General features: G+C 32.1%; 2 protein-coding genes across 4 annotated transcripts in view; one reads left to right on the top strand and one right to left on the bottom strand.

Moving 5' to 3' along the window:
• Nucleotides 1-4,535: 4,535 nt before the first annotated feature.
• Nucleotides 4,536-5,929, bottom strand: LOC143054355 (transcription factor Jun-like). The gene has a single exon (XM_076227352.1). The coding sequence runs from the start codon at nt 5,741-5,743 to the stop codon at nt 4,874-4,876; it is 870 nt and encodes a 289-aa protein (XP_076083467.1). The 5' UTR covers nt 5,744-5,929; the 3' UTR covers nt 4,536-4,873.
• Nucleotides 5,930-6,101: 172 nt separating this feature from the next.
• The window catches only part of LOC143054337 (mutS protein homolog 5-like), a 42,333-nt gene continuing 31,275 nt past the window's right edge, over nt 6,102-17,159 (top strand). The window contains exons 1-2 of one of the 3 annotated variants that reach the window (XM_076227332.1): nt 6,102-6,480; nt 14,077-14,280. In XM_076227332.1, coding sequence (XP_076083447.1) covers nt 14,089-14,280 — 192 coding nt within the window. In that variant the 5' untranslated portion in view covers nt 6,102-6,480; nt 14,077-14,088. Of the gene's footprint in view, nt 6,481-7,664; nt 8,082-14,073; nt 14,281-17,159 lie in introns of those variants that run through there. The other 2 variants (XM_076227323.1, XM_076227341.1) reach the window with 2 other exon arrangements.

The following is a 17,159-nucleotide window of genomic DNA, read 5'->3' as shown; positions in this document are numbered from 1 at the left end:
CAATCCAAACCTTCCTTTTGTGGTCATAAATTTCTATTTACTTATACTAAAGTCATAGTGCGAAAACTAAACGTCTTCGGACGACGACGACGACGACGCCAACGTGATACCAATATACGACCAAAAAATTTTCAATTTTTGCGGTCGTATAAAAATGGGTATACATGAGGGCCCTCATGGGGTTTTTGATTATGTGATTACTTGGCCGTTTTTTTAATGATTATTTGATTATTAAGCCAAATATTTCATGATTATTTGATTACCTAGGACTGTATTTTTAGTTTATGATTATTTGATTACTAAAGATAAGCAAATATTTAATGATTATGTGATTATATTGGCAAAAAAATGGTGATTATGTGATTACTAGGACCCCGCCCCCCCCCCCCCCTTGAGGGGCCTCATACATCGTCGTTTTAACCATTTTAATATACAACCAGATGCTCCGCAGGGCGCAGCTTTATACGACCGCAGAGGTTGAACCCTGAACGGTTGGGGCAAGTATGGACACAACATTCAAGCTGGATTCAGATCTAAATTTGGATTGTGATTAAATAGTTGACACAGCATAGGTTTCTGACACAGAATGAATGTGGTCTAATGAACTTAAAATATTTTTTTTGCCTTTGAGCAATTCACTATGCTGTTGAAAAAAATGTTTGAAGAAATTTTCTTTTTATTTATGAAATCTGAAATAAGGAAAATTTAACCCCCCCCCCCCATTTTTTTTCTTCACATCCCCCTTTCCCTTTTTCTAAAACTGATCTCAATTCAAATTTCTAATGGAGTTTGCAACAATAACTACTCATTTAAATACATCATAAAATATTAAAATGTAAAATAAAGTTTTAATTTATCAGTTGGTAGTAAAAGTGAATATACATTGTATATTGTATAAAACAATGATTTGAGTTGATTCAACTACTATTCTGGACAAAGAAAGATAACTCCAATTGAAAATTTCTTGCTATTGCACAATATTGTGCAATCAGATATGTCATGCTATTGTGCAATACTGTGCAATTGAAAATACTTGCTATTGCACAATACTGTGCAATTGAAGATGTCTTGCTATTGTGCAATACTGTGCAGTTGAAAATTTCTTACTATTGCACAATACTGTGCAATTGAAGATTTCTTGCTATTGCACAATACTTTATATAATAATTTTTGATCCTGATTTGAACCAACTTGAAAACTGGGCCCATAATCAAAAATCTAAGTACATGTTTAGATTCAGCATATCAAAGAAGCCCAAGAATTCAACTTAGTTTAATATTGGACCCTTTGGACTTTAATGTAGACCAATTTGAAAACGGGACCAAAAATTAAGAATCTATATACACAGTTAGATTTGGCATATCAAAGAACCCCAATTATTAAATTTTAGATGAAATCAAACAAAGTTTAATTTTGGACCCCAATTTGGACCAACTTGAAAACTGGGCTAATAATCAAAAATCTAAGTACATTTTTAGATTCAGCATATCAAAGAACCCCAAGGATTTAATTTTTGTTAAAATCAAACCAAGTTTAATTTTGGACCCTTTTGGACCTTAATGTAGACCAATTCGAAAACGTGACCAAAAATTAAGAATCTACATACACAGTTAGATTCGGCATATCAAAGAACCCCAATTATTCAATTTTTGATGAAATCAAACAAAGTTCAATTTTGGACCCTTTGAACCCTTTATTCCTAAACTGTTGTGACCAAAACTCCCAAAATCAAAGCCAACCTTCTTTTTATGGTTATAAACCTTGTGTTTAAATTTCATAGATTTCTCTTTACTTATACTAAAGTTATGGTGCGAAAACCAAGAATAATGCTTATTTGGCCCCTAATTCCTAAACTGTTGGGACCTCAACTTCCAAAATCAATCTAAATCTTCCTTTGATGGTCATAAACCTTGTGTTTAAATTTCATTGATTTCTATTTACTTATACTAAAGTTATTGTGCGAAAACCAAGAATAATGCTTATTTGGGCCCTTTTTTCGCTCTTAATTCCTAAACTGTTGGAACCAAAACTCCCAAAATCAATCCCAACCTTCCTTTTGTGGTCATAAACCTTGTGTCAAAATTGCATAGATATCTATTTACTTAAACTAAAGTTATAGTGCGAAAACCAAGAAAATGCTTATTTGGGACTAAAAATTAAGAATCTACATACACAGTTAGATTCAGCATATCAAAGAACCCCAATTATTCAATTTTTGATGAAATCAAACAAAGTTCAATTTTGGACCCTTTGGACCCTTTATTCCTAAACTGTTGGGACCAAAACTCCCAAAATCAATCCCAACCTTCCTTTTGTGGTCATAAACCTTACAAAATTGCATAGATTTCTATTTACTTAAACTAAAGTTATAGTGCGAAAACCAAGAAAATGCTTATTTGGGCCCTTTTTGGCCCCCAATTCCTAAAATGTTGGGACCAAAACTCCCAAAATCAATCACAACCTTCCTTTTGTGGTCATAAACCTTGTGTTAAAATTTCATAGATTTCTATTCACTTTTACTAAAGTTAGAGTGCGAAAACTAAAAGTATTCGGACGACGACGACGCCAACATCATACCAATATACAACCAAAAAATTTTCAATTTTTGCGGTCGTATAATAAAAGGAGTTAAGGGTAGATTTCAGCTATGCTGACTTATTCATTTGTAGTCCTGTGGGTGATCTATTTTCCAGGTTTGACCATTGGCTTCAGTTAGCCTGGCATCCGGCCCAATCTAGCTGCGCGTCGTAAATATACTGACAAGATTAGCCAGGACCCCAGGCTATGACTTCAGTTTATTCAATGAAATAAAATTCGTTATTCAAAGACATAAACTGTAATTAATAAATTAATAAGGTGTCAACTGAGGATTTTGGCAAAGTTGATTTTTTGTAATTTTGATCCAGCAGATCATTTTTGCTATAATCAAGTTCCTCCTAATGATTATTCATTTAGTAGTTTTGTTTTCTCAAAAAAATACCCCAAAACTGCACAGTTGGTTTGGACATTGTTATGTGAAGGCAATAAAATCTCTGAATTTTGGACCAAAATGAACAGTAGGCAATTCTTCATATCCAGATATTTCTGCCCAAGTCAGATTATCCCGAGAACATTTTTCAAGGTAAATTCCATTTTTATTCTTTTCAGTTATGTTTGTTGGAAGTGTAAAATGGAAGTTTCTCAGTTACTTCTACAACAATACCACTAGTCAAGGAGTTCTTTTACCTCATCTTTTTTATAAGGAAAAAAACAATAATACTTTTATTCATTATTGCTAATGTGATGATTTAAATTACAGCTATATTGTTCCATCTTTTGATACATCCCATCATTGTGTTATAGTGCTTATGTTAAATATCCAATACTGTTTCTATACATTGTCAAATTATTTTAGGAACTTTTTCAAGTTGGGGTGTACCTGAGATTTATTGATTGTTGGTTGCTTTACGCCGCATTAGCAAAAAAAAAGGCTATAGCGCAGTAATGTACCAGAGAAAATATCTTCATCTATATGCCTTTTATGTTTCTTTGTTACAATTATATGCGACAAGGCTTGAGCTCTGTACTTTTACATCCAGTCATTGTGCTCTGGCAAGTTTTTGTTTTCTTGTCTTTATTTTTTTTTCTATTGTGTTTTTGTCTATATGCCTTTTTTAAAAATATATATTGGATGTGGCTATGTACTTGTAGCCTTGTACATCCCATCATTGCGTTGTGCTATGGTTTATTTCTGTATTCTGGTCTTTCATTTGCAAATGTGCCTGGTCTATATGCCTATTTGTGATCCCTTGTAACATACATGTGTATAGGTTTCTTTTTATAGTGATTAGGACCGATTACTACACAATGTTGACTGCTGTGCAGGTCAGGAATATGACAAATGTTATCCATTCATTTGATGTTTTTGAGCTTTAGATTTTGTCATTTGATATTACAGACTTTCTGTTCTGAATTTTCCTCAGATTTCAGACTCTGTATTTTTCATTTGTTATTTTACATTTTGATAGTTTTTCAGAAATTCATTACTCCACACCCTGTACTGTCAATACATATTCTATTCTGAATAAATACTGAATTATTTGTTCCAATCATCCAGTAGACATACATGTAATCCATTTTTTGATCTAGTACAATGTATTGCAAAGTTCTTCAACAAAAAATGTATATCATGACAGTTAAGGTACATCTTTTCACAAGAAATTCTGAAATCTGGTGGTCCCAGTAACCAGATGCAAATATTCTATGAACATTCAAGACAAACACCACTATGATTAGATTATTTTGTTTCCATACCATACATTTTGAACATGTACCACTAAGACATCAAAACACTACAAAAGCAAAACCGAAGTAACTTTTTGGGTAGAAAATGTAGTTTCCACAGAGCACACAAGACATTTACACATAGACCTATAGATATCTTTTTTATATGTTTGTAGTCTCATTGACATCCATACCTCTGTGTACTTGAATTATGGTTTACAATGTAAGGGGAATAACTCTAATTTACATACATGACATACAAGAAAATTAAATAAATTTTTAACTTTTTATTCATGGTTTTTTCTTTTTTTTCAAAATATAAATAACAGCATCCACTGGTGCTTACAAAGACCAGAGATGTTTTGTAGAAAATAATATATATATAAAATTATGACATTTGCATGATAACCTCAGAAATAATGACTAAATGAAATTATCACATTTAAACATGCAAGATAGAAGTTTTGATGCAGAAGACAAAATGTTAAATTTGCGGAATGTCAGCAACAAAATTATCATCAAAACATGCAAAAACAATACGTGATTGGCACTTTAACATAATAACATCCAAATGAACACATAGTCAAGGCACAGATCATTTCATTCAATGTTATGAGAATATATTTGTACTTGAAATCATGATTTGACAGCCACTGTTCACATGGTCAATGATTTTTTTCTTTAATTTACAGACTTGGTCCCTGAGAGAATTTGCTGTTGCTGTTAAATCACAGTTTTGTCCTTTTAAGTCATCTACTCTATCTTCTAGTCGGGAGATTCTTTCAAGTTTACGTGTTCTGCACTTTCTTGCAGCGACACGGTTTCTGGCACGTTTTCTTTCAAGTTTGATAACTTCTTGGTTTTCCATGTTTATTGGCGACACTGAAAAACTGTCAGTTGTACTAGTTGCTATAGAAGGAACGGTCTGTGGTTCTTCATCCTGTCGTAATAAACTGATTCTTTGGGAAGGCATAGATTTTACTGAATGATTTCCTGCAGAAGATGTGTTAGTTGTGATTAAACCACCGGGAAGGGTTGTAGTAGCTGAGGTAAGAACATAGTCTGGAGGTACATACGTGTAACTGGCATTTGACACAGAGTCACTTTCACAATCCGAAGAGGATTCGCCCTTTAAACATTGTCCTGTTTTTCCATGAAGATTGTTCAATGCCTCGACAAATCCTTTAGCAAAAGATTCCTGTTCGTCTGTCACGAATTTTGGAAATATGAATTGTGTTGGTGTCGGCGTTGTTGTAACAAATCCATTTGCTTGAATTATAAACTTTTCTAACTCTGGCGATGCTAACTTCAGCATGTTCAAATCAGGAGAAGCAAGTAGATTTTGGATCTTCTGTTGTTTTGTTTTTCCTGAAGAATTAAAGTCTAATGTCATCTTTCTTTTCAAACTATTCACGTTTGCATCTCCGGCTTTGTTCATGATGCCTTCTGGATAAAATGTCCGCTCGGACAAAACTTCCATTGTCTATAAAAAGTTTGTTATAGTATAAAGTCGAAAAACTTTTTCAACTTCAGTTGATAACTTGTGATGACTAATCCCAATGAAGGTCGATGTAAAAATGGTGGAAATATGAGTCACCTCTCTATATTTCTTTTCGTGTGAGGCTTGCACTGTAGTAAGTTTTCAAGACGTATGCTTTGTCCAACGTATTTCACTCCTTTTTATATGAAATGAGTCAGTTTTCTAAATATAGCATGACATCACTTTGGATAGCTCTCATTGGTTCTCAATGCGATCATCGACTATGTTGTAATTGTTACTTCGGACTTCTCGGACATCTTTTCTATAATGTATCGGTTAAACCTAAAAATGATATCGTTGGTTCGAGAAAATGTGTTGATTTTGATTGGACGATTCTCTCGGGTGTGACTTGATTTGAACTCTGGAAAAGGGCACCTTCTGTAAAAGGAAATATTGACTGTGACGTCAGGATATTTACAACCCATATTTGGAAAACATTGAATTCTTAAACTTTATTGAGAACTGTTTTGCTATTGCGAGTAATCATTTCGTTAGAAACTTAAAAGAAGATTATAAACGTAACATTCTCTAAAATCTAACCGAAAATATTTTTTGAAAATGGTTTAACAAACACATGTTACTGAAACTTTCGGCGCCAAACCATGCTCTCAGAAGGGGATTTCCAAATATGAATCATCACTATTTAACACGTGGAAGTTTTGAGACTAATAATAAAGGTAACGAAAGTCGATCAAGACGAAGTCCAAAGCAAGAGCTACTATTTATTTAAAATACGCTTGACTATGGCGAGGAGTTAAAGTTTCAGATTAGACAGGAGTTAAGGAATGGCCTGTGATCTGATAAATTAATTTTTCCACACACCTGTAGTCTGTAGACCAGGTCAGGGACTATTCAAAATAATAATGACATCTTGAAAGGCTATTATATTTTTTTCTTTGACGCCTTACATCGCAGGAAGGCGTCAAAGCAAAAATTTAAAGCCTTCCAAGACGTCGTAATTATTTGGACTGGTCAGGATCGAAGGCGTCCCAGAAAAAAATTAAAATAGCCTTGCCAGACGTCATAATTATTTGGACTAGGCAGGGACAGCCAACAGGCACCAGACGTTCTGTCAATGGGCAATGGGAAGAATATAGTGTCCATATTCTGTCCAGAGTCGGATTTAGGGGGGGGACCGCCCCCACCCCCCTTTTGGGAAAAAATTTGGTTGCTTATATTGGGAATCACTGGAGCGAGTCCCCTCTTAGGCAGTCGGTGGGCCCCCACTTGTGAAAATTTCTAGATCCGCCAGTGCTATCGATAGCTGAGGTCAATAGTAACAAATTGGGTAATGGGAAAATATGAGTTTCCATTATATTTACAGGGACAAGGGACCTGCTCCCCTCTGGAGAATTTGGTTGATTATCTAGGAACACACAGATTGACCCCACTTGGCTGTCTCTCAGTGCCCCTCCTTTTATGAAAAATTCTGTTTCTGCACTCCCAATGATCTCTACTCTCTGGCAATAGAGATCACTGGATATTTATGTTTTAGGGAGTTTGTATAAAAAACAAACTACCAGCAACAGATAAAAATGAATACCCCACAGTGGCGGATCCAGAACATTTCATAAGGGGGCCCACTGACTGACCTAAAAGAGGGGGTGGCGCTCCAGTCATGCTTCATTTTATTCCACAAAATGGGGGGGGGGGGCACGCACCAGTCATGCTTCATTTTTTTCCACAAAAGGGGGGGGGGGGGGGGGCAGGGCCCCTAAAAGAAAAAAAACATGATTTTCTCAAATATTTTAGGTTGAACATCAAAAATGGGTTTTTATATTTATATACAACACAATATTTCTACATAAGAAAATGCCTGTACCTAGATAGTCAGGAATATGACAGTTGTTATCAATTTGTTTGAGCTTTTGTTTTTTGCCGTTACATGAAGATCAGGGACTTTCCATTTTGAACTTTCCTCAGAGTTCATTTTTTGTGATTGTACTTTTTTTTGAAATCTGGTGATTTGAATTTGGGAAATATTTGCCACCAATTGCAAGACTCCATAGCTAAAATTTCACCTAGAATGAATATAATTCCAGAGGCCATGCATTAATTAACTCCCATTCAGTTCTCATACATGAATATACTAATACATTGAATCTGTTGTTCTCAGCGGTCATTGTTCAATTTAATCTTTTTGGGTTTCTTAGCCAAGAGAGATACAATGCAGCTGACTTGTCTCTGTGAATAAATAAGAAAATTGCTCCTGACTTGAATTTCCCACAAGGAATAATGGTATAACAGAAATATCGAACTCCAACATAAATTTAAAAAGGTAATATCCATAAAAACTGACAAGATCAAATGTTATCAATGAATGGAATAAATAGCTGTCATATTACTGACTTGGTCGTGCATTTTTCTTCATAAGAAAATGCCTGTAACAAATCAGGAATATGACGGTTGTTATCCATTCGTTTGAGCTTTTGTTTTTTTTTTCATTTGAATACAGACTTTTGATTCAAATTTTATTCAGATTTCAATATTATTGTTATTTTAATTTTTCCAATTTAAAAGATGGTGTTTTCAACCTGGTTTTATGGCTAGCTGAACCCCAAATTGTATGGCAGTACTTTGTTTATATATAATATGTTCCTCCTATAAACAGAATTTCCTGTGGAAACCTGGTTTTAAACAATGCTGTAATAGTATACAGAATAAAATCTGTTCCTATTGGTGGTATTGGAACAAATTTTCTACTATTTAATCCATTAAGAACAAAAACTAAAAAAAATTCATTGGAAAAAAATTTCCATAATACTTCTCTAAATCTTTGGAACTTATATCATAAAGGAACTTTTTTTAATGTCACTACAACAGCCTATGCAATTAAATCTGGAAGTAAATCATCTCTAACCTGCTGTTAAAAAAATTAAACACTGAATAGCAAATAACCATATATATATGCTAAAAACTGAAAAAATGTGACCCAATTTATAACAATTTAATACTGTATCAATAGAACAGTCATTTCCATATTTCCATACAAAACAACTTCAAAATAAGAGCTATTGCTCAAATAACCAAAACTTCCAAAGGAGCTAACCATTCAATAGTTTTATTTCCAGAAGTTCAGCAACTTCTCTCATTAATGGACCACATCTTCCTACATGTATATCTATGGTGGTTGAATATTGAACCACTTCTGACATTCATTCATACATCACAAAAAGGATTATCTAGTGGCAAAGATCTTAGCTGAATACATTAAACTCTTTTGTCACTTTTTTTACTAAATTTTGCAGAACTATTAAAAAATATTTTTAACCAGTGTCAAAAAGAAAAATCTGTTCCCATAATTGATTTTACAAAAGTAAAAAGAACCTTGTTTTACTTTAATGTAGGTTTTGATAGACCTATTATTTGGTCATGGAATAATTTATTCCACCTTCTGTGGGAAGCATATTTCAATGTATACCTTTAACGAGTTTTAAAGGATATTTGTTGAACTGTAGATATCTTTTTTCGTTTCTGTCATAAGGTTGCTGTCTCATTGTAATTTACACTGTATCAACTTTCATACCCCACTGGCCTTTTACCTATGGACTTCTAATTGAAAAAAGGAATTATGATAATTGTTTCATTTGTAGTCATAGTCAGCTGCATTTTTTTCATGCCCTGTGTCTTAAAAATTATAAGTTTTGATTCACAATTTTATTTATTTCACTTGAATAGCTTTTTAATATGTGAATCTTTTTTTATACCTAAAATTGTACATAAATTCAATGAAATAAAATTTGTTGTTGTCCTTAACCAAGTTAAAAATCCAAAACGTTTTTAAAACTTTTTGAATACATGTATTTAAATTTTTAAAGTCATACATCCCCCCTTTTCTCTATTGATGTCTGAACATGTTTGTTGACAATCCTCCAAATGAACTTTGTGTGTTGGCATTGCATGGGTATTTCCCACTGTGAGTAGATTTTCTATATTTATCTGATGATTCACCACAACAGTAGGTTAGTAGGTGTTTGTTTGTTGATTTTCCATGACTTACCTGTGAGGGAACATATCAAAATAGAAAATGCAATATCATTTTAGTTTTTCTCAAGTTTCTCTTCCTAAAAAAGATTTGAATGTAAAGTATACTGTTCGTAAAATATATTTTAAAAAATCAAGAAGTGATAGTAATTATTTTATTAAATATATGTTTAAAAACATTAAATATTGGCATATTTGACATAATTAAGTTTTTTTTACCTTGCAAAAGTGTTTTCATTAAAATAAAAAAAATAAGATATTTAATTTTTTTGCATAAAGTACATTTAGATTTAGATTCGATTAAAAAAAGTAAGAATTTGACCTTTATCAATTTTTAAATTCAACTGTATAGTTCAATTGACCTGACAAAAACATTGAAAACTTCTTTAACACACTGACACAAATATTATTGGTTTATTAGACATAAATATATAACCATGGTGTTCCAAGTTAAATTATTACTACTTTAATGCAAATGTCTGTTTTATGTGAGGTCTACAAATCAACTTTTTTAAAACTTCTCATGACTTTCTTTTAGGAAAAAGGGGGTGGTTGGTTCTAGAGAATTAAATCAAAATGAAAACAATGGTCTACATTTGATGAAATATATCAATTAATATTTTAAGAAAAAGATAATATAAAGGTTAGTGACTAAAGTAGAAGTTATCGTATGGTTGGACTGTTGTGAAAGAATAGACAGGTGGTTTGAAATTTATGATTTTGAGATTATCCAGATTTGTGTATTGGCATCAGGCCATCACATGACCTTACTATTGTCTGTAAATTTTCGATCACATGATTATTTTATTTAAGGATAATATAAAATAAACGTTGTCCCCAATTACGAAATAGACTGTTAATCATAGTATGGATGATAAGATAGTAAACAATAACAGATAGTTATTTTTAATAGAAATGAAATTTTAATGTCCAAAAAAATAAAAATAAACCATATATAGATATACTTATATAAACCATATATATATATATAAATACATATATATAGATTTATATCCACCTATTTCCAAGCAGCAAATTTTTACAATAATACATATTTTGTTTGTAAAACAGTGGCGGATCCAGAAATATTTTTTTGGGGTGGGGGGCTGCTGACTGACCTGAGTGTTTTTATTATATATATATGTAGGACTCTAAAGTGCGATGGTACTCTAAAGTGCGATGGTCACGCTAAAGTGCGATGGTCTACGCTAAAGTACGATGGTGTCTCATGCTAAAGTGTGATGGTTGCTTTTTTTGCTAATGCACGATAGTTTATCATGCAATGGACCATAGGTTAGGGGATTAAAGTGCATGGACTTAGAAAAAATAGTCTCTTTTTTTTTTGCAAAAGCTAGTATATACATATGCTAAGGTATAAAATATGTGATAGGCTTGGTTATAATTTACCGACAGGCTTAATTAAGTGATTGTTTCTAAATGTAAAAGACCAACCACGTAATAATTACTAAAAAAAAGTCGTTTATGTGTCACAAAATACTGTATGTCCTGTTAAATGATTTTTTTAACAATTCGGGCGCATTGATATTGTGATAATTTGTGTATACGTAGCTACACACTACTATGAACACCCCCCTTACGTCGTCACATAAGTTACAAATACCTCTTTTTTACCGACGTTAATTTTCAATAAAATTGACATTATTTTAATGTGACCCTAAGTAGACTGCAACATAAACAAGGATTTTAAGTATCTGTTCGTTTCGAATAGAAGCAGGATACAGGAAACAGGATACCTCTGCGTATACTATTTTGTATCTATATAGAAATGTTGTCAAAGGACTATGCTGCGCAAGACACAAGTCCTTCTTCCAGCACCCAAAAATAAACACATTTGTTTTATCCGACTAAGCCCGGTTAGGTTTGAAATTAAGTCAAGCACATTCCGGTTTAAAAGTTGTTAATCAAATAATCGTGATGTATCTTCCGGCATGTACATAATTTTTTGTTTTGTATAAACGACTGTTAACGTCATAATCAAACTACGTTTTTACATCTATACTTTCGCGGACCATCGGACTTTAGCGTATGTAAGCATCGCACTTTAGCGTAGACCATCGCACTTTAGCATGATCATCGTACTTTAGCGTCCCCATCGCACTTTAGAGTCCTACATATATATTGTGATTTTTTTTCCATGTTTGAAAATCTACTATTTTATATGAAGATTATTATTTTTTTTTTCTTTTATTCCCAAGCCTTTTTGGAATTTTTCATTAGAATAAAAGCTAGTATTTATGTAAAGTTATACATACTAGCTAGGGTATTGTGTTTAAAGCTATATTTATGATAATTAATTATTAGAAATGGCTAAGTCACAGTTGTTGAAACACTATAATCTCTAATAGCCATAATGTTGCATCATAATCCATAAAATTTGGTCTCAATCACAAAATTGAACTTTGTCCATTTTAGTATGCTACATAAGTGAAATGTGAAGTTTTTTATTTGATTGATTGATTATACATTGTACAGGCTACAGTGTTTAAAAGACACTTTCAGTACTTTTTTTTTTTTTTGAGGCAGTCTGTTTTTATTGGTGGAGAAAGAGACTTGAGAACCATAGATTTTTGGCAGGAAAACTGGAATCCTAGTCAATTGATATTGGAGTTGAATGTACCTGCCATGTGTGGGGTTTAAAACCTGCAACCTTAGTGATAACAGTCTGATACAGTATATGAACTACTTAGGCCACTGAGCCACCTACTAGGTTCTCTTTTTATTGAATGAGAGGGTTGAATGTCTTTTATGATGAAGTACTTATAATACACCAGCGATAGTTGTTGTGATGTTGCATCATTATCATTTCAGTTTTCTACACATATCAGTGGCGGATTCAGGGGAAAAAAGGGGGGGATAGGGGTTCTTGGGTTGGAACATCCTCTTTGTTTTGATAATGCTATTTGATTGGGAAATAAAGTTGTAACTTTGAATACCCATCCCCCTTTTGTTTTCTTTAAATGGCTGGATCTGCCCATGTATATTAAATGCCCTTATAGTTAATAAGCTTAATTGACTGTTAAAATGTGAAAGACTTAAGTTTGCTTAAAAAAAATATGAGATGGACTCTTATAGAACCCTTGAATTCAAAGCAGGATTTTACTAAAACTTTATTTATACAGCTATTGTAAAAATTTGTGTATGAATAATTTACAGACTGACTGTACCATAAGATGTAGAGCACACAATTGACCCATATTTTATAATTTAGTGGCTCAAAGTTTTAAACTTCGTTATTACCTATATAGGTCTTGTATTATTGAGTGACTATCAATCATATGATTTGGTTTAAGAATACATCTAGGTAAGGGATGACATAAAAAAATCAATGAAGGATAAAAACTTAATTCAAATAGTTTGGGGTGGGGGTAAAAATTGCTGCAAGTTTTGTTTAATTGACACCGATTATATATATATATACTTATTGGTCAATCCATTTTTCCCAAATTAAGTTAAGAGGGGGTTAAGGGGGTCAGTGAAAAAACTATAAGAATAAGAATATTTATTATTCCAATCAAGGGTCCTTGATAGGCAGCATAACATGTACACATAAAACAATACATCATGATTTGTAACAGAAAAACATTTTTATAAACTAAAATGAAACATTAAAAAAAAGTTCAGACAGATGTTATTATCTTCATGCTATAAAAATCATATACATTTAATTCCAGGCAGGATCAGAACCATAAAATCATTACAATTATCATTGTTATTACATACATTAATTAACATTTCGTCTAACATTTAGACATGTAATAATATAGCTCCCTAAATATTTAAGTACAGACAAATTTTTATTAGTAAATAACCAAACAAATTTTGCCTCATTTGAAAGATGTATATGACTATAAGAATTAAGTTTTTATCCTACATTGAACTTTTGATGTCGTCCCTAAGTATAGCAGCGTCTTAAAAAATTGGGTCAATTTGACCTACATTTTAATAATATTTTGTTTAACATTTGGGTTCAGACGTCTGGTACTAAGAAACCTAAACATACACCTTGATACATGTATAAGATACATCTGGGGTCTATAAAAACTTCTTTAAAGAGGTAAGTCACACTGACCTACATTATATGCTTCACTGCCTAAGTATAATAAAAATAAAAAAGTTACTTAAAAAATTTTGCATAAGAGTTGCCTTTGGTATAAGTTCCATAGATGGGGATAAATACCCATTTATGAGGATTGTTCACAACCTGATGAAGTCTGTAGAGTTCTAAACTTTTTCTACTTTAATTCTCATAAATTTTTTTTTTGTAGCAGTGCAGTAACACGATGTCCACCAGTAGAATTTTATCATCAGGACAGGGCATACCAAGTAGAACTGTTACATCATCGGGGGCAGCATCATTTTATACCAGTGATGGAGATAGTATCATTGGGGCAGACGATGAAGATGAAAGTTTACATGAAAATCATATTAATCCTGTACGACAGAGAGCAGAAAGTTCTACAATTAATGACCAGGTAGGGTAATATGAAGTTGAGAACAAGACCAAGGGATCAGAGGGGCAATGCTCATACTTTATCTTAAGAGTATTGGTTACTACTTAGTTTTTTTAACAACATTGACTGTCTACAAAGCCCAGGCGCGGTCGGTAAAGAGTATAGGTAGGGATGGGGCAAGTGGAAAATGTCAAAAGGATAGATCTCAGGACAATTTTTGCACAAATAATGCAAGTCATTAAAAAAATTAAACATTCAATAAGTAAAATCATGTGTAAAAAAAAATTAGACAAGTGATTCCCCATTTACTTATGACTGAGTTAATCATCCACTTCTAAACTAAATATACTTATTCATCTGTCATCTATATAAGGGAGGTAATAGGTTGGCATACTATAAATGGTGCTAGAAAGCACTTGTTCATGACAGCGCAGAAACTCTTTTTAAGAACAGTTTTACACATTATGAATTACAGTATGAAAGATAATTTAAATGCGAAAATGTCATATTTGTTTCAAATGTATTTTAAATTTCAAATTTGATATCAATATTACATTGTACCTAGAAAAATTTTCAGAAATTTTTTTTTTACTGAAGATTGCTATATTTCGCTGATGCTTTATAGAAAACATTGTCACATTATTTAAAAAATATTTATGCTTTGAATACTGAAGATCCTTGAGAAACAAAACAAAATTGAAAATTAAAATAAACTATTTGTTGATCAAATTTTAAGCCTTTCCTGTCGATATCCTGGCCATAAGTTCCTGAACAGAAGTAGTGTTTATACTGATAGATAAACGTCAGGAAACATATGTTGTCACGAACTTTGTTTATTTACAGTAGTAACATAACTTATTTACCGGTCGTTGGTTCTATTTTATAAGGCAAAGAGTACAATAAGAGTAAACATACTTCTTGTACCTTTTTTTCTTTGCAATAGAAATAAGTGTTACAAGTTCTCATGTACAGCAACTCAAATAAATTGGTACCTATTCTATTATACTTGGAGGGCAGAAGGGCGGGGTAAGGACACCAAGGGCGGTCCACCCTTCTATTTAGGGCAGGCAGGAACACTGATATAAAAAAATAGGTGGGATTAAAAATTTGTTGAAAGCCTTTTGAATTAATGTTTGATGTAAATAAACTCATCATAGATATACCAGGATTGAAATTTTGTATTTATGCCAGACGCATGTTTCATCTACTAAAGTCTCATCAGCGACGTTGAATAAAAAAAAAAGTCTCAAAGGCCAAATAATGTAAGAAGTTGAAGAGCATTGAGGACCAAAAATTTCTAAGGGTTTTGTATGTATAATTATCATTCATGTCTGTTGACCCCAACATTATAAATAAAAAACAGAAAAAAAAGTTAACCTGGGAGGTTGTTAACACTTGCTAACCTTTTAAGTTTTGAGATACTTTTACAGATCATTTTTTTCAGATCAGTGTGATAATTAAAATTTTAAAATTCATTTTATGATTGAATTTATTCTCCTGGAAATTTTGATAATTTCAACAAATAAATATAAATGAAAATTTATGTATTTTTTGTACTATTAAGAATTAAACACTACTATGTTTATAGATTTAATTATAGGTCTATGTAAGTTTACACAAGATGATAATACTGTGATAACTATACAAATATTGTTGTATTATTATATTACATAGTACCTTGAGGTCAAATATTGTATGGATGATTTTGTTTAATTATAGTTATTAAAAACTACAAACAGTTAAAGTACTGTTGTGATTGTAAAAGTGTCTATAACCTTTTTCGACAAACCAGTATTTATCCTATTTATTATGGCAAACATAATTATAAAGACTGGTTCATAAAATAAAGAATACTAGTTCACATCTGGCTAATACTTATAGAATATTATATACTTATAAGAAAAAAGTAAATCTGTGTATTCTATAAATAAAGGCAAAGTTACTTTACATTTACTACAAAGTGATCATTTCCCATTCTTTTTGATGATTTTCATAGTATGCATTATTTTCTTCTTCACGAAAAGATTCTTAAATATCATCTAGCATTTTATGCATTAAAAGAGACCAAATGACTAAGATATAAGTAACTAGAGGTCATCATTAAATTGTAATGGACACATGCCTTCCACAATGAGCAAAATCCACACTGCATATATAGTATATGTTATGAAACCCCGGACATGTCAAATTGTAAAACAATTCAAATTAGAAATGAACAGCCTTATTTTTGTATAAACCATTGAATGAAAATAAAGAAAACAGACATCAACCATCAACATTCTGGTTATTATACAAGGAAAATAGTATGGAACATGTTCATCCATAAATATATAAGGATGTTTTTATAGTTCTATAGTTACTATTGATTATTTTTGTCTAGCCTGTGAATTCTGTGGCAGAAAGCTAGACTTCGGGATAGTTTCATAGTATTTTATGCTTTATGCTTTGTTTAAGCATAGCTTTTTGGTATGTGCATACCTTGCAAGGTCATTTAAACCGGTTAAGTTTTCGTGGTCAAGTCCATATCTCAGATACTATAAGCAATAAGGTCTACTATATTTGGTGTATGAAATTATATTAAGGTGTGCATGTCCAACTGACAAATGTCATCTGACCTTGACCTCATTGTCTTGTTTATTTTGAAAAGCTTTAAGAAATAGTAATTAAACAATAGTTCCATAGGAAATACAAGACAAGTAAAGTTTCAAGGACAACAGGACAGTGTCCAGAATATGTATTTCCATGAAATATCAAAAATTACTTTGAATATACTTTTATCATGGATATTAAAGTATATTTTGAGGAATGAGCCAACTATCTCAAATTGATGTTGTGTCAGTGTGAAGTTGCTGAGTACAATATGTAGAATAAAAAACTATTTGGTCCAGCTGCTTAAGAAA

This window comes from Mytilus galloprovincialis, chromosome 1, assembly GCF_965363235.1.
Source record: "Mytilus galloprovincialis chromosome 1, xbMytGall1.hap1.1, whole genome shotgun sequence".
Lineage (NCBI taxonomy): Eukaryota > Metazoa > Mollusca > Bivalvia > Mytilida > Mytilidae > Mytilus > Mytilus galloprovincialis.
This window is presented reverse-complemented; position numbering and strand designations above follow the sequence as displayed.